General features: G+C 47.0%; 1 protein-coding gene across 2 annotated transcripts in view; it reads left to right on the top strand.

Moving 5' to 3' along the window:
- Positions 1 to 247: 247 nt before the first annotated feature.
- The window catches only part of MGAT5 (alpha-1,6-mannosylglycoprotein 6-beta-N-acetylglucosaminyltransferase), a 98,989-nt gene continuing 75,827 nt past the window's right edge, over positions 248 to 23,409 (top strand). Inside the window, exons 1-2 of one of the 2 annotated variants that reach the window (XM_061557720.1) lie at positions 248 to 692; positions 22,120 to 22,583. In XM_061557720.1, the coding sequence (XP_061413704.1) occupies positions 22,346 to 22,583 (238 nt within the window). In that variant the 5' untranslated portion in view covers positions 248 to 692; positions 22,120 to 22,345. Of the gene's footprint in view, positions 693 to 9,402; positions 9,664 to 22,119; positions 22,584 to 23,409 lie in introns of those variants that run through there. The other variant, XM_061557719.1, reaches the window with a different exon arrangement.

The following is a 23,409-nucleotide window of genomic DNA, read 5'->3' on the forward strand; positions in this document are numbered from 1 at the left end:
TACCGCATCGTCGGTGCAGGGAGAGGAATGTGTGGAGTGTCGGAGCCGTGGCCAGTGCACTGCGCAATGCTCCTGGTGGCCCGAGTTCAATTCCCAACCACGGCTCGCATCAGCGAGTGAGCGATATCTTCAACGGCCCCCAACCACATCACCAACCGCACACTTACCAGAGTGGTGAAGGCTGCTCGATCAACCCCCATGGCTAAAGCGGTGTGGGGAGTGGTGTGTTGACAAGTATTATTATTCCCTATATCGTGTTGGCGTATTGGAGGAGGAAACATCTCTGGCTGTAAAGAATCGGAATTTCGAGTGGAGGAATCCGAAAGAAAAGCCTAGAACCTCTTTTTTAAACGCTTTTCTTTTTTTAGAAACTTCACTCGCATGCAAACAAAGGACTCCACTTCCGCAATCAGGAACGACATTTATCGTGACCATCCCATGCCTCGTACCCTCGGAGAATGCGAGAAAACGGGTTCCCCGCGTCACGCCACAGATGCATTATCGCCTCGCTCCGCCCGCCTTCGCAGCGACAGAATGAGCCACTCGCGTCATCGGTCTGTGCCCTGTGGCCACGGACTCCTCTCTCGAGTGGATTCACTGAAATCTTTCGTCTCTTGCTGCTGCTTCCTCTACGAACAGCGACAAAGCCGGCCAGCCACTCGCCACGACGGCCGGCCCTCTCCACGCAAGCGGTAAGCGCTGAAGCCGCTTGTACTTTTCAAAGCAGCGGTTGCTAGCGTGTCCTTGTTGTCATTGCTGGATTTTCATTCTTGATCATGTGCACATCGCCTCCGTTTGGATAGTGGAACTGGGAAGGGCTATCGTGTCCCGAGTTTTAATGCCGAAGTCCGTGGCTTCCTCTGCTTGTGGTCAGTCTTTAACAAAGTTCTCGAAGCGAAATTCTTCGTAAATAATAACGATGGTAATGACTGCTGCTCGATGATGTCGATGACAATTACGAAAATAATAATAAAAATGATAGATACAGATTGTTATTGATGACATTGGCGATGATGACAATGGTGGCTGATTAATGATAAATGACAATGATCATAACAATGGCGGTGACGGCTGATGAATTTCAGATCATGAATGTGGTGATTTCTACGCTCGGTACACGATAAGTCGGGACGTGTTTAAATCAATTGTATTATTTTAGCCTACAGGTATCGACCGGTTAATTGATAAGCAGCTCGCTGAGTGCCACGTAGCTAAAGTGACTGGACTTGTGCAACGGCAATGCTGGGAACAGTTGGGGAATTGTGGCGAGGGGTTTTCAGGGCGGGCATGAGATGCGAAAAGGAAGCGGGGTATTTTATTCGTGCAGCATATAAACAATTTACTTAAAAAAAAAACATTAATCGCGTTAAACAGATTACGGACAAGGAATACTCTGAACATTTACTGGAACGTTTGTGTACAGTACAATGAACCTTCGCGCAGGGTTGAGTGTTTTGTACGTAAAGAGTGGAATATAGACGTGTAAGAAAAAACTGAGCAGATATTCCTTCTTGTATATATTTAGGGACGATGTTTAAACAGCTTGGCTAACAGCAGGGGTTGAGTGGTAGAGGAGTTGGTGCACTCCACTATAAACCTGACCGGTTTCCCGAGTTTGATTCCCAGCCATGGTTAACATTACGAGTAATAGGTGAAGTAATTGTATTTTAGGGGGGGGGGGGAAATATTAGTTTAAAACTAAACCAGGAAGCCAAATAATGCTATGAGTGTGAGATGTCAAATTATAGCGTAGGACTTTATTTACTTTAGAGTAGCGGTAAATAAGCAGACCTGGTTTATTAGTTTGATAAATAATACCTCGCTACCCTTTGTCAATCCACTGGTAGTGAGTTCGAGAATGCACTTCACACCGTGGGGCCTAATGAGAATAACATGACGAAAGTGTTGTCTGATGACAATGACAGGGCCTCAGTCTGGCAATTGGTATGCAGGGCACGAATATAGATTTTAATTGTTGAATCAATGCATGATTGCATTCCTGTCATGAGCTTTCATGGATAGATTTTAATAAAACATGCTCCCAAGATATTTGGCCTCCAAGCATAAGTGAACTTTATGCACATGAAGGTAAAGTTCGTCATTGTAAAACATTTTTTTTACATGTTTCAACAGCACATGCTTTGGTTTGGTAAGCGTCCAGCTGGAAACATCCACCCACAGCATACCTTAAGGATTGCAGTATCGTGTAGAAGACGTGGACACACGGAATGTTTGGTTTTGGTTTGACCTTGACTTGAGTTTATCCATGTTCACGATATACTGGATCGGACACTAACGTAACAACCATCTGTCGGCGAACAGAAGTTGAATTGGCATAACATAACCTCTGGGTCGTGTCTCTAGCTTGAGGTCAAATTCGACCAAGGGCCCTTGCCAAACCGTGTGAACAGACGCATTTGTCTTAGAGGTGTGCAACACTTAATTCCCAAGACACGAGGCAGATCCTTGCATGCCAAAACAGCCAGGGATGCGGCATCAGTGTCCAACATAGCTGTGGCTTTGGCTATCATAGCTGTGGCTTATGGGATGGCCTAATGATTATTAATAACGCAAACCAGATGGAGCTCTGGGCGAAGCACGTTTTCTTTACCCCGTCTAGACAGAAAGCAGGAGCTGGGGCAATCAAGACAATAGTTTTCAACAATCAGTAGCTTTGGCCATGTTGACTTAGAATGCGAATGATAGCTCTGTTACCCATGTTTGATGTAACACATTCACTTCCAGTTTTAGTGCCATCTCGCTTGTGGCTAGACACATACTCTTACATTTGACATCCATCTTGGATTGGCACCTGGGGTTAAAAATCTGGGAAGAAGAGCATCTCATAATACTACAAGAGAGTAGAACTACAATTAAATACAGTGTGAATGATTTCAACAGCAGCCCACAGGACTTGCTCAATCTGGACTTGGCATACCATTACCCTACAAGGAACTCATGTTGTGCTCACAGCTGCAGACTCTGCCGGAAAAGTCAGAGAGGTTACGTGTACGAAAATATATATACTGCGAAATTAGACGTGGTCCAAAGAGTGTCAAAATAAAGACAACCACCTCTCGAGTCCATCTATAAAGAGAACGAACCACCGTAACGACGCCGTGTATACCCAACCCATCGCAAAGGACACTTAATATACGTTCAGAGCTGTTCCAGAGCACAATGCGAATGACATTTGGTTCCAGTGAAGTGAAATTATTTGCACAAAAGAAATGCTGTAAGCGACGAATGGTATCGGTCTTGCTGCTGAACTTCTTCATTGAGAGCGCGTTTTCAATGCATTCAAGAAATACTGTAATGCAATGCACTGGCTCTCAGGAGTTGTGTGCAAGAGCAAAATGATTGCACCTTTCAAACGAATGAATGCACGTTTCACCGGCTTTCCATTGTGAAAGAAGGAAACATTTCTCAGCTTATTCAAAATCGAATTGGCCTATTATTTGCACTTTAACAAAAGTTGAAAGGATTAATGCATTAGCTATGTCTGTATCTCTATGCCCGGCTATTTGTTTCCGACACAATTAGGGTGACGATAAATCTCGTAAAAACAATCCATTCAAAGTTAAACATGAGTATAAAGTTGTGCTGCTATTAGGGACTTAACCTAGAGGAAAACTGAGCAAATTGATGAATGGGTCACTCAAAACTCAGTGATACAATACCAGAGATAATGGGTAAGCCTTCCAGGACATGATTTAAAATGTATTCACCCTGTTCGAAATTCATTTCGATCACAAAGTAAATGATGTACAAATGTTTTTATCCTGTTCGCCGGTGACGGACGTTTATTTGAATTACATGGAAGCGTCTCCACGAGGGGGGGCTCTCTGGCCTACTACTCTTCCATGCGAGCGAGACTTCTTGGGAAAATGATTGAACTGTATCCCCCCCCCACCACACACGCGTGACCTGCCGATCGCCAACTGTGGTTGCACTGCTTGGTGGAATCCCATGATGAAGTCACGTGTCCATTGTTTCAACTTCAGCATGCGGGCATCAATGGTACTTTAACAGCAACAACTAAACAAATTCATATTCTTTGGATCTTTCGGTAAAGTCACGTAGATAGGTTAATAGAAAATAACAAAAACATACTTGTTTTCTTTGAACATATCTACGTGACTTCACCGAAAGACCCAAAGAATATGGATTCCTGCAGTCACGAAAGCTTTAAGTCAAGATTTAACAACAAAACAAGTTTATTGTAAACCTAACACGTGATATAACCTGGTGACAGCTCTCCACAGAGGTGTTGTGCACAGTGTGGTTCACATGGCTTGTGAACCCACAATTAATTGGCTCCAAACACGTGTTTCCTTTGCTTATTCATTTCTATTTTCGCACCCATTAGTATACAAAAAAAAACGCTTTCGATAATTACGGTAAATGGGGGTCACAAGACATCTGGACCATCCTGTGGAATATGTGCAGGCAAGGGTAGAGTGAACCTCTTACCGGTAGCAGTACCGTCTGTTAAAAAAAAGTCTCTCTCGTACAACTGTTACACCAATTTTCAGTAGTGACCTGCTGCGATTACGGCCTTAGAAGTGTGTAGGGTTAATACGCATCTGTGTGTTTGTACAAGGCTTTTGGAGTGTTATTGCTAGCCATGTGCACGCCATACACACCCACTACAGGTGCTACGCAATCAAAACGTGTTCAAGTGCCGGGTGTGTCTGTAGTCGAGCAAGTTACCGACCACACCATTGAGGCTTTCGAAGGTGTAGAGGAAGTATTTAGTGTATGCTGGACTTATTTCGCACCGTACGGACCAACCGAGAGCTAATCGTAGGTGGGGGAAGTAGACAAGAATGAAGTGAAGGCAAACAGAATACAAACTGCTGTGTACTGATGCAAATTAAGGCGCTAAAATGCGATGTGTAAAGCAATGACTTTAATTAATTTCTGTAAAATGTGTTATTTCATAGCGATAAATTATCTACAAAGTAGCACACTGAATGTCTCGGGAGAGCTTGAAGAGTGCATTAGGAGTTTTGAATTGACATTTTAATTTGCATGGCGCTGCGACAATAATTTATGAAACTTCACATGAGCAAGGAACGCTAAGACATTGGCAGTAGCAATCAGTGACCTGCCTGCCGCTAATAGAACAGATCGCCTAAGCGGTAGGGCTTTGTATATTAATTTGGGTCAGTAGCTGTAAACTACAAGATTGCCATCTGTACCACACGCATGCTTTTGGCTAGAAACGTGCAAACTCAATATTTAACGTTACTAAAACTCCCAAAGGTTTCCCCGAAACCACCCAGTGCACATTTTCAGCTGACAGCGTTACAGGATATTTTTATTTTTGCCACATCCCTTTCCATGGTTAACTCTGAGCTTGTGTTCTCCACGTCCCAGGCGAGAGATGCAGCAACACAGTAAGTTGTGTTATTATTTAGGGCCAATTTGAGATTCGGTGCAACGCCCCATTGCACAGATGACAAACCTGCACGGACGAGCTGGCAGGCATATGCGTGCAGTGCAAGGTGGTGGTTGTGGGTGTGAATGCAGCATACAATCATGCACGTGATCCGGTTTAATAATATAATTAGAGTTAATCGCTGGTAGTTTGGGATTGATTGGCATGTTAGATCAGTTTAATAAGGTGAATGCACTTAAGGGTTGGCGAAAATAGGCTGACCTTAATTACATCACGGTAAATTGTGTTGGTTATGAAGCTGGCGTTTTAATGTTATTGTGATTATAGTGACGCGTCAATAGGTTTAGTTCATAATATGGGTATGATCGGCGTGAGAAAATAATGACACTGGTTCATTAAATAGATTGTTTGTGTTACATTGTTATACATTGGTTAAATCTATATGGTGTTTCCTGTCATGAATATAGTGGGGCATTATTGAATGAGACAATTGAATTATCTCCGAGTGGATGGCGCGGATCGCCATTTGCTCGTCATCTGCAAAGCCCAGGGTGCAATCGCCCCATTTTCTCCCTGGGTGATAGCCGAGCAGCTGACATAGAAGGCATGCAGCAAGCAGGGGAAAGCGTAGGCCGCCACCAAAAATTTCCCGAGCTCTGCCGATCCTCTACGTATTAAGGTGTTATCCGAAACCGGAGCACCCGGGGAAAACACTAGCCTATATGGACGGAACAGGTCGTGCCCGTAATTTTTCTGTACTGCATTCTCCGGATGGGCCACGGTAATTATCATCTAAGTCTGGAACATCAGCAGGCTGAGAGAACGCACATTTAGTATTCATCTGGAGCCACAGTGGTTAATGTTATCAACCAGAACGCTGCAGTGCAAAGTTTGTTGCCAATGTGTAAATATTGATTTACAATATTTGCAGTGACGGCCTTTGGTGTTGAGAAGAGTGCTCGTGTGGTAAGCCAGCAGTATCCGTTTACCTCGCCTGACTCTTCTGATGAGCCTCGGAAAGGGTCAAACCGGTCGAGAGGCTGTGCATTGAGACACGTGATACTGATGGACATGGGTCTACGAGGCCGGTAGGCAGATAGACTGAACTACATTTTGTGATTGTTTGCGATGCATAGCGAGGTTTTGTTTTCATTCAACCTGGAATTACTCACAAAGCTGTGGTGTAATGAGTTCGCACACGGGACTTGGGATCAAAGCGGCGACCTCCGGATTTAATCCCCCTGGCGTGACAATTGAAACAATGGGAACGTTTTTTATTTAATTTTGACTCCCCAACTCTGTCCACCCAGCAGTGTAAATGGGGTACATCAGTTTGTCGATATGCAGGTCGTGTGTGGTGGGGTAAAGTGTGAGTACTCTCACCTCTTCAAAATACTCTCTTGCTACTTTGGTTTTTTTTCGGTAAAGTCACGTAGGTAAAAAATCAAATCAAATAAATGAAAACAACTAAATTAAATCACGACGTTTCGGGCGCAACACAAGCGTCCTTCTTCAGGTGGGGACAATGTAGCGAAAGCACAACTGCTTAAGTGTGTCTACGTGACTTTACCGGAAAAAAAAAGAGTATGAATCCTTGCAGTCACGAAAGCTTCAAATCTAGAATTACTCTCTTGCTCCCTGCAGTGGAGACTCTTTTGCTAGTAGTGGCGTGAGGAGGCAATTTCAGGGCTGCTCCTTTACCTGTTACCAGAATGCTTTAGTAAAGCGTTTGTTGAAGTGTTGCACAACCTGGTTACAATACGCGCGTTTAGTACACGCTTTGTTGATAGTTTAAATGGTATTTGTGTGTGTGTTTGTTGTACCGCTATAATGACCTGCATCTATTATCACTGCCATCATGTTTAATGTTGTGCCATATTTTAAGACCTAACATCTCTGGGTAGTGCATTTATGGCATCCTGTTTTTTTCCGAACAGCCAGCAACTGGGTGTGAAATCAAGCACACACCCACTAAAACTTACCATAGTCGTCAATCCTGTATTACTGCACTGAAAAGAGAACTCATAGTAAACTGACATTTTAAGTTATTCGTTATACTGAGGGAGGATAATTGCCGAAAGCATCAATCCACTAACTAAATTATATATTTTTGTTATACGTTGAGTCGGTTGTTATTGTAATTTGGCTTGTGCATCACCGCCTTCCTCCACACATTTACATTTGAATGAATTGCTGAAACATAATTGTTCAAAGTGAAATATTATGCCAGTACTGCAGCCTCTGTTTATTAAGATTGGACAAGGCATAGTAATGTATACACTGGAATGAAACATGAACAGGGTTTTTAAATACAAGTAGGATAAGTCATGCCACTTAAAAAAGATACAATTTCGACAAAATAGCACATTAGTCAAATAAGCATAACTTAATGATTCATAATAAGTTGCAGACCTTAAATCGAATACTGGATGAAGGCCTCCCAACTCTGTTGGTTATGGGGGTTGTTTGACCATACTTCACCATGCTGGTCAGTGTGGGTTGGTGAAGATGGGGATGTCCAAAACTGGTTTAATATATTACTGTTGACTAATTTTAGCCATGGGTGGGAATCAAACCCAAGTTTCCCGGTTCGGGGAAATGTGTGAACCACTGTGCTATCCCCCCACCGCACACTTATTTGAGCTACTACACGTTGTCTAACATGTTTCCATGAACCATAAAAGTTATGTCCATACTTGGATTGCTCCCCACCACACACCCAGCTCGGTGTTTTTAGACAATTCAAGTTGCCTGCCCATTCCGGCAGCAGCCCAAATTTGATCAAGCTGATTTAGCTTCTCTCGCCGGTCTGAATTCTCCATCAAAGTTTTTCTTTCAAACTAAAAATATAAATTTCTGGTCAAGACTTTCCCAACTCGCAAAATAACTCATAATATGTGTTTTGCCAACTTGAGATGTTCATCAACTTGAGTAATGGGGAGAAATCGGGTCAATTCGAGTTGACTGTTGATGGAAATGAGTAGCATATAAGTGAGCATTAGCTGCACCTTTTTGTCTTGTGACCCTCAACGAATTGACCCCTAACATATTTTTATTTGCATATTAATGTCTGTTTTAAATAAACCTTACTTTAAAAAGATTACGTTTTTAATAATTAAATGGGGGTCACATCTGGACCACTCTGCACAGCGTGGTTTTGTGTAAAACGCAGGTGGCCTCGATGGGAAATGGAAGGTCACACTTTTGGAGATACTGTAAGCACGGATTTGAAATACTACGACTCCCCGTCTACTGATAGACACGTTCAATTAGTGGGAGTTAACCACACCGTTTATTAAGACTGGGGTATATGGACTCCTCGCCCAGCCTAGATCATTCAGACGTTAACAAGCGTTAACAACAAGTGTAGGCAATGAAAAGTTTAACAAAAATGTAAAAGTTCGAAAAACACGGCGAGAAAAGCACGCTTGGAATGTAATCGAGACCAGAAAGAGGAGCACACGGGTTCGAGAACGTAGGCAGGATGATGAGATCATTCAGTCTAAAAAAAGTATTCTAAGTGGGGCTTGGCCAGGACACATCATGTTTAGAAGCGAAGATGGCCAAGAACCCCGACAGTGAGAGCCAAGTGATCTAAAGTGTCTGAGAGAATACGTCAATCGAGACGACGGAACGATGAAATCATCTGGCGAGAAGTTTTGTAGAGGTCTTCAGTCAGCAATGAATTGTTCATGCCAGCAGCAGCAGCAGCTGCTGGTGATAATCATCACAACAATTGGCTCTGCCACCTTTTCGGGAGTCACCAAGCAGTTTGCCGAGTCAAACAGCAGGTGACGCCGCCTTGCCTGCTGCGTGTAACACCGCGCGTGGCCGAGAGGGGCGCTCTGTCTGCGTGGCGTCGCGTGCCGCTGTGCGTGCCGCGGGAGAGAGGGAAGAGAGAGTGGCGAGGGGAGGGGAGAAGGGCAGGCAGAGAGAGAGTGAATCATCATCATCAGCAGCATCGTCACGGCGCGCATAATAACCCGGCTGTGGGACGTCGCAAGCCACGCTCGCAACGGGGGTAGCTTGGTCTCTCGCTGAAGGCGACACACACACGCACACGTGGATTTAGCGTGGAGGCTGTGGTGGTAAAGGTGCTGGGGGTGGGGAGGGGTGCGGGCTGGATCCAGAGCTCGCTGGATCTGTCCGCGAGTGGTTGGGCCGAGGTGGCGGTGGCGGTGATGGTGGTGGTGATGGCAGCGCTACTGCTGCTTAGCCGGATCGTCAACGGCGGCGGCGGCGGTATCACAGCGCCTGCAGTGAGTACCGCATCGCATGGGCACACACACACGCGCGCACACGCGATGTTCACTCATGCTGCTGTGTGTCGTGTACACGGATCCTCGGTGCCGACACCACTGCTGGATGATGAAGGCCTCCCTCCCCCTCCCTCGGGGTTCGTATCGGTCGTGGGGTTTGGATGATACTTCACCGCGCTGGGGGACGCGAGATTATAGAGGGGGGCCCGTGCTGTGTGTACACGTTGTGAGAGACGGGGGGCCATGTGGTGTAACCCGTGCAGTGTGTACACGCTGTGAGACGGGGGGGGCCATGTGGTGTAACCCGTGCAGTGTGTACACACTGTGAGAGACGGGGGGCCATGTGGTGTAACCCGTGCAGTGTGTACACACTGTGAGAGACGGGGGGCCATGTGGTGTACCCCGTGCAGTGTGTACACACTGTGAGAGACGGGGGGCCATGTGGTGTAACCCGTGCAGTGTGTACACACTGTGAGAGACGGGGGGCCATGTGGTGTACCCCGTGCAGTGTGTACACACTGTGTGAGACGGGGGGCTATGTGGTGTAACCCGTGCAGTGTGTACACACTGTGTGAGACGGGGGGCCATGTGGTGTACCCCGTGCGGTGTGTACACACTGTGAGACGGGGGGCCATGTGGTGTACCCCGTGCTGTGTGTACACACTGTGAGACGGGGGGCTATGTGGTGTACCCCGTGCAGTGTGTACACACTGTGAGACGGGGGGCCATGTGGTGTACCCCGTGCTGTGTGTACACACTGTGAGACGGGGGGCTATGTGGTGTACCCCGTGCAGTGTGTACACACTGTGAGACGGGGGGCCATGTGGTGTACCCCGTGCAGTGTGTACACGCTGTGTGAGACGGGGGGCCATGTGATGTAACCCGTGCAGTGTGTACACACTGTGAGAGACGGGGGGCCATGCGGTGTAACCCGTGCAGTGTGTACACACTGTGAGAGAGGGGGGGCCATGTGGTGTACCCCGTGCAGTGTGTACACACTGTGAGAGACGGGGGGCCATGTGGTGTACCCCGTGCTGTGTGTACACACTGTGAGAGACGGGGGGCCATGTGGTGTAACCCGTGCAGTGTGTACACACTGTGAGAGACGGGGGGCCATGTGGTGTACCCCGTGCTGTGTGTACACACTGTGAGAGACGGGGGGCCATGTGGTGTAACCCGTGCAGTGTGTACACACTGTGAGAGACGGGGGGCCATGTGGTGTACCCCGTGCAGTGTGTACACACTGTGAGACGGGGGGCCATGTGGTGTACCCCGTGCAGTGTGTACACGCTGTGTGAGACGGGGGGCCATGTGGTGTAACCCGTGCAGTGTGTACACACTGTGAGAGACGGGGGGCCATGCGGTGTAACCCGTGCAGTGTGTACACACTGTGAGAGAGGGGGGGCCATGTGGTGTACCCCGTGCAGTGTGTACACACTGTGAGAGACGGGGGGCCATGTGGTGTACCCCGTGCTGTGTGTACACACTGTGAGAGACGGGGGGCCATGTGGTGTACCCCGTGCTGTGTGTACACACTGTGAGAGACGGGGGGCCATGTGGTGTAACCCGTGCAGTGTGTACACACTGTGAGAGACGGGGGGCCATGTGGTGTACCCCGTGCAGTGTGTACACACTGTGAGAGACGGGGGGCCATGTGGTGTAACCCGTGCAGTGTGTACACACTGTGAGAGACGGGGGGCCATGTGGTGTAACCCGTGCAGTGTGTACACACTGTGAGAGACGGGGGGCCATGTGGTGTAACCCGTGCAGTGTGTACACGCTGTGTGAGACGGGGGGCCATGTGGTGTACCCCGTGCAGTGTGTACACACTGTGTGAGACGGGGGGCCATGTGGTGTACCCCGTGCAGTGTGTACACACTGTGAGAGACGGGGGGCCATGTGGTGTACCCCGTGCAGTGTGTACACACTGTGTGAGACGGGGGGCCATGTGGTGTACCCCGTGCAGTGTGTACACGCTGTGAGAGACGGGGGGCCATGTGGTGTACCCCGTGCTGTGTGTACACACTGTGAGAGAGGGGGGGCCATGTGGTGTACCCCGTGCAGTGTGTACACACTGTGAGAGAGGGGGGGCCATGTGGTGTACCCCGTGCAGTGTGTACACACTGTGTGAGACGGGGGGCCATGTGGTGTACCCCGTGCAGTGTGTACACGCTGTGAGAGACGGGGGGCCATGTGGTGTACCCCGTGCAGTGTGTACACGCTGTGAGAGACGGGGGGCCATGTGGTGTACCCCGTGCAGTGTGTACACGCTGTGAGAGAGGGGGGCCATGTGGTGTAACCCGTGCAGTGTGTACACGCTGTGAGAGAGGGGGGCCATGTGGTGTAACCCGTGCAGTGTGTACACACTGTGAGACGGGGGGCCATGTGGTGTACCCCGTGCTGTGTGTACACACTGTGAGAGAGAGGGGGGCCATGTGGTGTACCCCGTGCAGTGTGTACACACTGTGAGAGACGGGGGGCCATGTGGTGTACCCCGTGCTGTGTGTACACACTGTGAGAGACGGGGGGCCATGTGGTGTACCCCGTGCAGTGTGTACACACTGTGAGACGGGGGGCCATGTGGTGTACCCCGTGCAGTGTGTACACGCTGAGAGAGAGGGGGGCCATGTGGTGTACCCCGTGCAGTGTATACACGCTGAGAGAGAGGGGGGCCATGTGGTGTACTCCGTGCAGTGTGTACACGCTGAGAGAGACGGGGGGCTATGTGGTGAACCCCGTGCTGTGTGTACACGCTGTGGTTTATTATACTGCGCTAGACCGGTGGCTCTGCATGGCCCCACAGCATTGTGTTATTGTTTTACATACGAGCGTATTGTGTCGTTTCGGTATGAAAGTGCCTTGTGTGTGTGCACGGTAGGTGCCGTGTGTGTGGGGAGCGGTAGTGCAGTGGGCTAGTGGTGAAAAAAAACTAACACCCCACTAACACCACTACAATGTGTAGGTGTTGTATAGTGCACTAACACCGCACTAACACACCACCACAGTCTGTAGGTGTGTATAGTGCACTAACACCGCACTACCACACCACCACAGTGTGTAGGTGTGTATAGTGCACTAACACCGCACTAACACACTACCACAATGTGTAGGTGTGTATAGTGTACTAACACCGCACTAACACACCACTACCATGTGTAGGGGTGTATAGTGTACTAACACCACTACAATGTGTAGGTGTGTATAGTGCACTAACACCACTGCAATGTGTAGGTGTGTATAGTGCACTAACACCACACTAACACCACTACAATGTGTAGGTGTATAGTGCACTAACACCACTACAATGTGTAGGTGTGTATAGTGCACTAACACCACTACAATGCGTAGGTGTGTATAGTGCACTAACACCGCACTAACACACCACCACAATGTGTGTTGGAGTGTACTGGACAGTGTACTTGTAACGTTGTTAGGATGTCTCGATTCAGTGATGTTAGTGTGTTATGTTTCAGCTGACAAAGTTGTTTTACGTAATTTGTGCACACAGGAAACGATTAATTAACACCATATAAACGTGTCCACTGTGCAGTGTATGGTGTTAGGTGTCAACGCTTCATGTATCACTATGTAATAACATACAAATCCCTACGTTGTACCAAATCGTATTGCTCATAGTATCGGTGATTTCGTACTGATGACAATTACAGATGGCGCACTACAACATGGGCCGTTCACTCCTGATTCACGATGTGACATCCATCCACACTATTGCTAATACTACTGGATATCGTTCGTAATATTATAACACCAGGACGTTATGTAATTCACCCACTCTCTAAATATCTCGATTGAAAAAAATTACTGCAATTCACTTTATCGGTAGTGCATTCCAAGTTGCAATTCATCCACACAGCTGCATTATAACGTCCATTGTATACTGAATAATTTGGCACTGCTAATACTCGATGTGTATGCTCAATAATGTACCTTTATAGCACAACCGATGATACACTATTTCACAGGCTGGTATACCACAGTGAAAAGGCCACGGTTAATACCGGAGGCAAGTGAAATATTTGCTGGTACCAGGGCTTTCAGCGATCCGCATTGAGCAGCGTGGTGAAGTATGGTCAAAAATCAACATGTCTGCATGAGGGAGACGTCTTCATTCAGCCTGTATGCATGTTGAACTTATTTTACACACTGTACGTAATAGGCAGTGCGGGGGAAATACGACAGCAGTGAATTGACAAAATGCCTTCACGTTTTTAAAGTACAGGATTTATTCTACGGGGGTTGTGAGTATTTTGTAGCTCTGTGGAGCAGCAGGTTTATCATTCGTGAGTTCGTATCCTAACCAGGATAAACATTGACTCATGACCATCATAATTTCTCTCAGGATCTTAAGTTAGCACCACCACGTGAGGCGGCGCCATTGATGTAAATTCGGTGGTTAGAATAATAGTGCAGTGTTAATGTCATCCATGCAGAACATTTTCACTGGGTCTTAATACTGTTTTCATGAGATTCTTTCATCGGGATGTTTGGCCAATTCCATTTATGTGGCAGTCGGAGTAGATCATAATTTGTGAAGGAAACTCAGGCATATGATTGATGGGATAACTCTCAAAACGGCACACATTGGTGGATTAAATAAGTAATATCTGGACTGCCAACTCCTGCCTATCTCTTGGGCTAAGCCTATACGACTCCTGACATTTCCTGGCAGTTCAACCATCATGAGTACGTGCCAGTCTTAAATTCTGCTTAGCTTCCGACATCTGCCGAGTCCGTGCACATTCACGGTGCTTTGGTTGTGGAATTGCCACCACTGTTTCCGGTGGTTGAAATGTCAAATTTGCTGTTCTCTTGGGTTTTCTCGGGCACTCTAAGCCTGTTTATTCGCACGTTCTGGCTTACTCACCGAGCCGCCTGTCCTTTTCCCCTTAAGCCGTGGAAAGAAAAACAAAATGTGAAATGTTGGTGAACGATGGGAGGATATTTTTCGGATGAAATTTTTTACTTATTCTGGAAGGTTGTGTGGATAAGCAAAGTTTTTTTTTTTTGCCGTCATGGAAACAGCCCACATTACAGTGCGAGAGATTCTCTTGTATATTTCGTCTTGTGGTATCTGCTCTGAGCTTCCCCTAGGTAAGTATTTCGGAAATTGGAGACAAAAGTGGCCCCGGAGTATAGATACTATTCCCTTGGGTTTTGTGCAGAACTTAATAGGTGCCCGCGAACAATTCCTGCTTCAAATATACGGCTCAATGAAGGATGTTTGCACTGCAGTCCCAGCTCACCCAGCTTTGACAACTGGCTGTAATGTACATTGCATTTAATTTCTGAAACTCTTGGCCTTGCTTTTGTCAATAGGGGCTAAGATAAAGATGTGATGCATCATCAGTTGTGGATAGACATCTTTAAAAGGATCGTTCGTTTCTCAGTCCACTTGTCCTGGTGAGAGTCGCCGTGGTAGCAGGTTGAGTCGGGCGGTCCAGACCTCCCTTACCCTGGCGACAGACTCTAGCTCTTCATTACTATACACTACTACACTGCTATACATTACACTACTATACACAGACTCTAGCTCTTCCTGGGGAATTCCCAGGCGTTCCCAGCTCAGCTGAGCGACACCGTACCAGCAGCGTGTCCTGGGTCATCCCCGGGGTCTTCGCCAAGGTCCAGTCCATCTGAAGCCATCCCTCTCCCTGCCGTACTGGCATCGCGCCCGCCCCTCACTCTTTGTCCTGCGGATGGGGGGCCCACAGGACGGTGCCACGTAGCCATTTCGGGCTGGGCCCTTCCGGGTTACGTGGGTCACCCGGCCACCAGGAGCTTGCCGGCGAACACCACCCCGAGGCCTGGCTCCAGGGGTGTGTCCCGGTGTCCTTTGTCCGGGCGGGCCTCTCTGATTTTTCAAAAGGTGTAATGTATATTTTAAATACAATTTAAAAAAATATTATTTCTTTAGAAATTTTATATTCACTTTCTGTTATAGTCCTTGGAGATCATTTTGTTTGGTGTATTTTCTCTCCTGCTCGAATGCTTTGCCTTTCTTGAGAACATCGTGTTGTTACGACAGCACTTAGAGGAGAGATTGAGGTACACCTTTTGACAGTGATGACTGAAAAGCAATACCAAGGCCGTTTGCCTCATTGTTGGTGATAGAGACATCCAATACGCTTTTTTGACCAACATTTGACTAAATGGGATGCATGCCAACAAGTGAAATTGGTCTAACGTGCAAACACAGTTGTCTGTGATGGACAAGGTACTGTATTATACAGGGTGATCTATTTATAGATACCCCACTGATCTCTAATGACCCCTCCTTTCTTATCAATGACTGTTTGAATATTAGTAAGGCGATGGCTCGTTATCTTCCGCGGGAGTGTGATTTAGATTTAATAAGTGTATTGACATTTTTGGGTGACGTGGAAGCTTTGATGTTAGATGTTGGTTTCTCTATAATAGTCTCCTCCCTTTTATTTTAGTGTGGTATCTATAAATGGATCCCCCTGTATAGGCATCACCGTGCATTTGACATGTGATGTGTGAATAGAGCGCACCGAATAGTGCTGTTTAAGCTCCAGTTTGTATACACATACAGCCTCATGTAAATCCACTGCTGGATGAAGGACTTCCAATATTGTGTCAGTGGTGTTATTGGACCATGCTGGTCAGTGCTGGTTGCAGGTGTGCTAACCATTGTGCCACGGCTCCCACACGCACGCACGCACACGGCCCTTGCAGCACACTAGACCACGGTGTTGGATACTCCGCCGTTTTATCTTTGCACATCCCTGAGCTCTGGTTGTTTTCTTTTAATGAAATAAGTTGCAATTCCAATGCAGCAATTGAACCTCTGTCCACAACAATCTAACCTGGGTGGGATTGGCCATTCCAGAAAACTAGTCTCTCATTTTTTAGAAGGCTGGGAAACAGCCAATGCAGATGTCAGCAGAGAACCTGGTTGGGCCCACGCACACTCCACGTTTATTTTCGCTGGTGATGAGAGTGTGGTGGGTGAGATGTCTGTCTGCCTGCCTCATTTTTCCGGTGCTGAGAGTGGGCAGCTGGGATTACGTTCACGCGCCGGGAAATGGTGGGGACGGCGTGGGGGGGGTAACGTTGAGGAGCACAGAGGGGACGATTGTGCACCGCTGCCGAGAGCCGGGTGCGCGAACACAAGGCGGGAGCTCACGGACGGAGTGGTGTTAAATTAGAGGAAAATTTAGTCCGGTGTTTTTGACCGGAATTAGTGTTGTCGTTGGAGAAACAACTGTGCAGTAGTTATATGGCTGTTCATGTACTCCGTTTTACTTTGAGCATCCCAAGATGATGGTAACAAAACAGTAACTGTGCATTTTCCAAGTCGAGTGTGAACGCGAGATGAAATCCTTGGCACAGCAAACACCTGTTGAGATTTACACTTTTCTCGAGCAATTGTTTTCACACCTTTTACACCTTCAATGCTAGGAATTCGCTTTTTTGCCTCTGTGTAGAGAAAAAAAACACCTGTTTATTTATTATTTAGGATGGAACCATGGCGCAGCGGGTTAGCGCGTTGTAGCTTATGAACCCGATTAGCCTAAATTAAATGTCACGGCTAACATCAGTGGCAATTAATATCTGAACTGTTCCGAGGCCTCCTCCCCTCCCCCCAACTTCACCAACCCGCATGAACCAGCGTGGTGACCCAACTGGTGTGGAGAGGAGGCCTTCATCAAGCAGTTGATACACCAAAGGCTCTACATTTGTATTGTTGTTATTAAACTGTCATGCCTTGGTGTGCGTATAAAAACAAACATGAGTAGCAAGTCGGGAAGCAGTCAAAATCATTGAGCATTTTAATTATCCTCGTGATTGTATGCAGTAAGGCATTCCTGTCTCTCTCCCTGTGGACATCTACCCCTCACTCCCTTCTCTCTCGGAAATAAATTCGCAAAGAAAACAAACTCCTCTTCAGCAAATAATCTTGTTAGAACTTTTTATACCCATGGCCCCGCACCAGGGAAAGTGAAGGGGAGTCTTTTGCATTCGAGGGCAGCAGGGGGTGGAGGTGGTGCAGGATGAGTGGGGAAGGGAGGCCGGTATGGGAGTCCCCAAGACGAACAGAGCAGAGAGCATGGCTCACGGGGAGTAGGAGAAGTAATGACCGTCGCAAGATGTCGGATGAGAGAGAGTGATGATGATTATGACGGAGAGGGGAAGGAAGAGGGGGAGAGAGAAGGAGCGAGCAGTGGTGAGCTGCACGGAGCAGCGTCTGTTTTCTCGGGGGGAGGGGAGAAGTACAGAGTGGGGGTGGCCACACACAAGTCACGTGATTTACGGAAGGAGGATTGATCCGATTTTAGAGCAATGTGTCGATGTGCATAACCCCCACAGAATCCATCATTTCTCCCCCACCACCTCGTCCACACGCGGCTCAATGACTTGTCATGATTCCGGATCATGATATGGTTCAAGAGGCAATTCTTTATTCACTTGGTGGTATATGAAAAACCATTAAATGTTGCACCAACTTTTGAAACATGAATCAAACTGAATAATCTATTTAAATTATACATATTCAAACCTCTTCTTGGCATTAATCATTGCATTGTAAGTATCCCTTATCTTTAGTTGGTGAACCCAAGTTTTATAATTAAATTTCATAGAATGAATGTTTGAACATAAAATGCTTAAGATATTTAAGTATTTTTAGTTTTCTAGTATTATCTTTATAAACCACTGGAGCACCCCCGACTGTCACGTGTGGTGTCGGCAGAGCTCCGTGGCCTTAAAGAATGTGTCTCGTGGTGGCTGCCTTGCTGCAGCAACATGGGTCTGGTTCACGTTTATTATCTGCTCCAATCACCGCAACAAATAGTGGAACACATCGTGGCCTCATGTCCTCTATAAGTCTAGGACCGACAGGTGTCTGTGCGAGTCTCGGGCTATCTGCGAGTCTAGGGGTCTGTGTAAACTTGTGCCCACTATCTCTTAGGGCCACGAGTGGGATTCACAATTGCTGTCTATTTTTAATTTTGGTTGGTCTCGTTTTTGTACGGTTTCGTTCGCTCCGTTAGCCTCATTGTAATATGAGCTTTTCGTTTCCACGAATCCAAAGTAGTCGATTCTTGCATGCACGATTGAGGGTGTAAAAATCGATTTTGATCGATGCATTGGCCATAGCATGCTCAATTTTCAACCTCTGGCAATTGCTTACTTGTGTCAGAGCTTATCTTTATCCATGCAGCTGATATTTATACGTGTTTGTGAGCCCAGATCACTTCTCCGAGACGGCTTAATTCATTTGAACGAATGAGGAGTCCTTTGGATAAAGAAATAACCTCGACATAACCAGCTCCCAATATGCTTTGCAGCCAGATGTTGCGCACACTCCCACGTGTGCCACGGTGTTTTTGAACTGATCAATAGACACACACAGACAACGGCCGCCGCTGGCCACCCCCCACGGTGCTTGTGCCAGGCTAGGTGCACCTTGCGTCTACTCCCTCCAACTGCCAAATGTAAAATGTGTTCCTGTTGATGACTTTACATTTTTTATGATTTGAAATAAAGTTTCACAAAAACGAGAAATAAGGTATTCCTGTTGAATGTCAATAGTCTTGGCACTATGATGCAATATGCCACACTGCATTGCCAGTGTGTAGTGTGGGTTAAAGTCTCTTTCATACCACGTGCAAGCTGTAGCCATTGCATTCTTGTGTTGCAGCCTAGATTTTTTTTTATGCAATTGAAGTTTCCCAAGTCTCCTTTCACAGAAATGTCCAGTGTACGTCAACGAGCTTTCACTTGGTTAGGTGAAGGATGCTGAATGCAATTGAAAGGCATTTCTACTCCTGAACAGTTGGCTTTTCAATCAAATTCTATTAAAGGGGTGGAGAATAATCGATCTTACAGAAACGTGATTGCATCGGTGGTCGTACGGCACGGGGAGCCTGCCCGCCTTCCAGTAGCTTGTGCGTTGGCGTGTTTGAACAGCATCGACCTCGGATGGACTGGTGACTTGGCACGAGTCCCCCTCCCCCCGTGTGTGTGCCACAAGCAGTCAATCGCTCTTATCGAGATTTCAAAATGCCAGCGGTTGGTGGTTGTCCCGGAGGCGAGAGCAAAACTGCGAGGTGTATTGCAATCCGCATGGTTGCAGATGCAATGAGCTTCCTTGTGTGGCCTAAAGCGACCCATTCAGAAGTATTCGTTGGTAATTCTGCGTGAAATGGCAGGGCCCAACCATTTATTCGGCAATCATTCCTGGAAAAAGGCTCCCCCCTTCTGTCGCCGAGCCTTTGTAAACGCACGCTGTGCTCCTGCTTTGCGGAGGTGTTCCCAGCGATGCGTGCGTGCTTTCAATCGCGCCGCTTTTTTGCCATCGTAAAGAACTCGCGACGGAGGGGGTGTTTCCTTGTGCGATTCGCGACTTGATAAATGGTCAGTAAAGTTTTCAGAATGAGATTCCCAAAAAATCGTGTTCAGCTAGTGTTCGCTCTATATTCATGCGCTAATTATATTAAATGAATATTGACATTTGGAGGAAACTATCGAAAAATAAAGTAATAATAACAGTGCATCTGGACACGCTTTCAATATCCTATTTTCTAAACCTTTGACCGGTCCCCCACATCCCCATCGAACCAGACTGAAAATATCAATTCTCTGCACTTTTGCTCAACACTTTTTTGATTGTTTAGCTTTCAGACACACATGGATTTCACATTTAAAAGTATCAATTACAACGCTATTGATTTCTTGTGCTTGTACGTGCATGGTTGCGGCATCTTCTAAAAGGCTGCAATTTCTCAGGCATCGGAGGCAAATGGGCTTCGGGGATTACGCTGCAGGCGAGTGTTTTAAGAATGTTTGTGATGATTATCTATGGCAATTTGGTTTTGTGTTTGTTATACAAGTTCTGTATTTGCAGCCATTATTTACTTTGGTTTGTGGGGAAGCTAATTGAAACGATTCACCAATAAAGCTCAGGTGCTCTTGAACATGTTATGATTTTACCGTGAAATGTTGCAATTGTCGATCAGCGCCGTTGAGATTTGGACTGCTCGCACAAATACTTGAGAAAAAAATTACAGGGCAGTTTAAAAGTTCTCCGAGAGCATTTAACCCCCTGCATTTTTTTCCGTGCACGAGTTTTGCAACGCTGATGTCCCGGCGGTAAACTAGTACAGCCTCATTGGTTTTTCCATCTCTCCTAATGTACTTCCTCTAAGCAAGCCAGTTTCGGATAATCAATATCCTGGTTTTCCTCGCTAGATGATTGCTTAGTGTGCTTTGTTTGGCCTTGCCAGTATCCTGTGCCTCCATTATAGGTTATTTGAAAAATGTTGTGCAAGTCCTGAATCCATTACAAAATAGTAATTTTTACCTCCCCAACCCAACCCCATGTTTTTGTACAAAGGATGACCTGCTACCAACTTCCCTCCTAGCTATCACACGTGTGTCTACACTGGCATTACTCATGAGCACGTTTGTTCCGGTCTGATGGGAGTTTAGTCGGCACTAGCCATACTTCTTTCTAGATTTGAAGCTTTCGTGACGGCAAGGATTCATATTCTTAGGTTTTTTCGGTAAAGTCACGTAGGTAAAAAATAAAAATTAATAAAAGTAAAATAAAAATAAAATAAAAATCACGACGTTTCGGAGGCAACACAAGCTTCCGTCTTCAGGTGGAACTGTCACAGCACGATAGCTGTATGAAGTGATACGTCGTGATTTTTATTTTATTTTTATTTAACTTTTATTAATTTAATTTTTTTACCTACGTGACTTTACCGAAAAAACCTAAGAATAACTAGCCATACTGTTTGTTGCCTGCATTGTCATGAAGAGGCCGTCTCTCAGTGCGCGTTGTCTGGACCCCCCCCCCCCCCGCCATCAGTGCTGTCCACTCCCTGCCCCCTGTTCAAGTCCAGGCTCGAGCCCCTTCCTGTTTCTCTGCAGCCATTCGACCGATTGCGTCGATCCGTAAAATAAATATCCCCACTTTGTGTACGGCGTTGTTTGTCAGGTGTGGTTGCATTTTCGAAATCGCTATTATAAATCGCGTTGTATATTGCGTTGGGGAAAGTCGCCAACGATTCTTGTCCATTAGAAAATTAGCCCTGTGCAACGTCGGTGGCTTTGAACTTTCACTGATATAATGAATCCCCCTGGAGTGACATCGCAGGACTGCGGGGATGGAATTAGGAAGTCCTCGTCCAGCAGTGGATTGACATTGTATCCTCCAAAATTTTCGCTTGTGAGGCATGGTGAGAGATGATGTCAGGTGAACAATCTGTGTCCCTGGCCATGGTCATTTTAGCCAGCTTCGGGTTCCTAAAACCTTCTGTTCAGAACAAAGTGTTTTTTAAGTTTAAATAGTTTTCACTTTGTGTTCAAATCAAATTAGTATTTGTCCTGAGCAAAGTTGTAGGCTCTGAGCACACCTTATATTTTGTCATCCTGAATCCTGCCCGTCCTGTTCTCTCCCCTCAGAGTGAACGGCCCTGAAGACAAACCGCCGAAGATGAGAGACGTCGCCCGCTCGTTGTGAAGACACCCGGCGGCGGCGTCGTCGTCGAAAGCCGTCATGTCGCGGCGGTGACGGCCGGACGCGTCCCCTCGCTCGCTCCCCAGAGGAGAGAAAAAATCTCAATAAATCCCCAGCCTGTGTCGGCAGCGGCGCCTCCCGGCCGCCGGGAGGGAATCGATCCGAGGCGCGATGTTTCCCTGGCGCAAGTTGTCTTCTCACAAACTGGGCTTCTTCCTGGTCACCTTCGGCTTCATCTGGGGGATGATGCTGCTGCACTTCACGATCCAGCAGCACTCGGCGCACCGGCCCACCAGCGCCGAGCTCCAGGAGCAGATCCTGCAGCTCAGCAAGCAGTACGTGAAGAGGCTTGCCGAGGAGACGCGCAGCACGGTGGACGGGCCCTACGCCGGCACGGCCACAGGATACGGTGAGTGCCGAGTCTGCGGGACCGAATGATTGCACGTGTGCGAGCGCACGTTTGAGGGCATTTCCGTCCGTTTGCTATATGAGGGGATTAGCCGCGGTGCACAGAGGGTAAACGTGCGCTGTGAACCTGGCAACCTGAGATCGTCGGTGGCAAGAATCGGAACCACCGGTCGTGGGCCTCCTCTAGGTCGTGGTGTCGTGTGTACACCACCACAGGGCAGAGTTAGGTAGCTGGATTTTGTGCTGGCCACAACGCTCCCTCTAGCGCTGTTCAGGTCTTAATAGGTATTCGCTAACGGAGCTTGCTACAATGGTCCATGAAGGCTATTAGTGGGGCTGTGTCTGTGTATGTGATTATACCAATAGGTTAGCGGCTACGGTTTTCAAAATAACAACATTTGAATTGTGCGTAATTTGTTGATAATTATCGGCAATGTTATTACATTTGCAGCTAACGATCTTTGCTGACCCGGCCTAGAGTAATGAAAGAAAATGGCATCTGTGCAATAAAGTGAACCACCAATTCCCTGCATTCTTCCATAACAAGCCGAGGCATTGATTCACTATTGAAATTGTTGATGCTAGATCACTCGCGTCCAATCGATTGATTTGCATTTCCTTTGTTGTTGTTTTTTGTGCTCCTCTATTCCTGCCCAATTAATTGCGAGCGTCAGCAGTCGGCGATCGACTGAAACGGCTCAAAATAGTCACGCGTTGGAATGTTAATGCTGGAGTCGTGACCTTATTAAACGCGAGATGAAGTTCTCCTTTGTTTCCTTTTGTGCCAAAGACTTGAACGTTTTAATTGCCCGTTTTATGCTCTCATC

Source organism: Lethenteron reissneri, chromosome 23 (genome assembly GCF_015708825.2).
Source record: "Lethenteron reissneri isolate LAM-NWPU_2019-01 chromosome 23, ASM1570882v1, whole genome shotgun sequence".
Classification (NCBI taxonomy): domain Eukaryota; kingdom Metazoa; phylum Chordata; class Hyperoartia; order Petromyzontiformes; family Petromyzontidae; genus Lethenteron; species Lethenteron reissneri.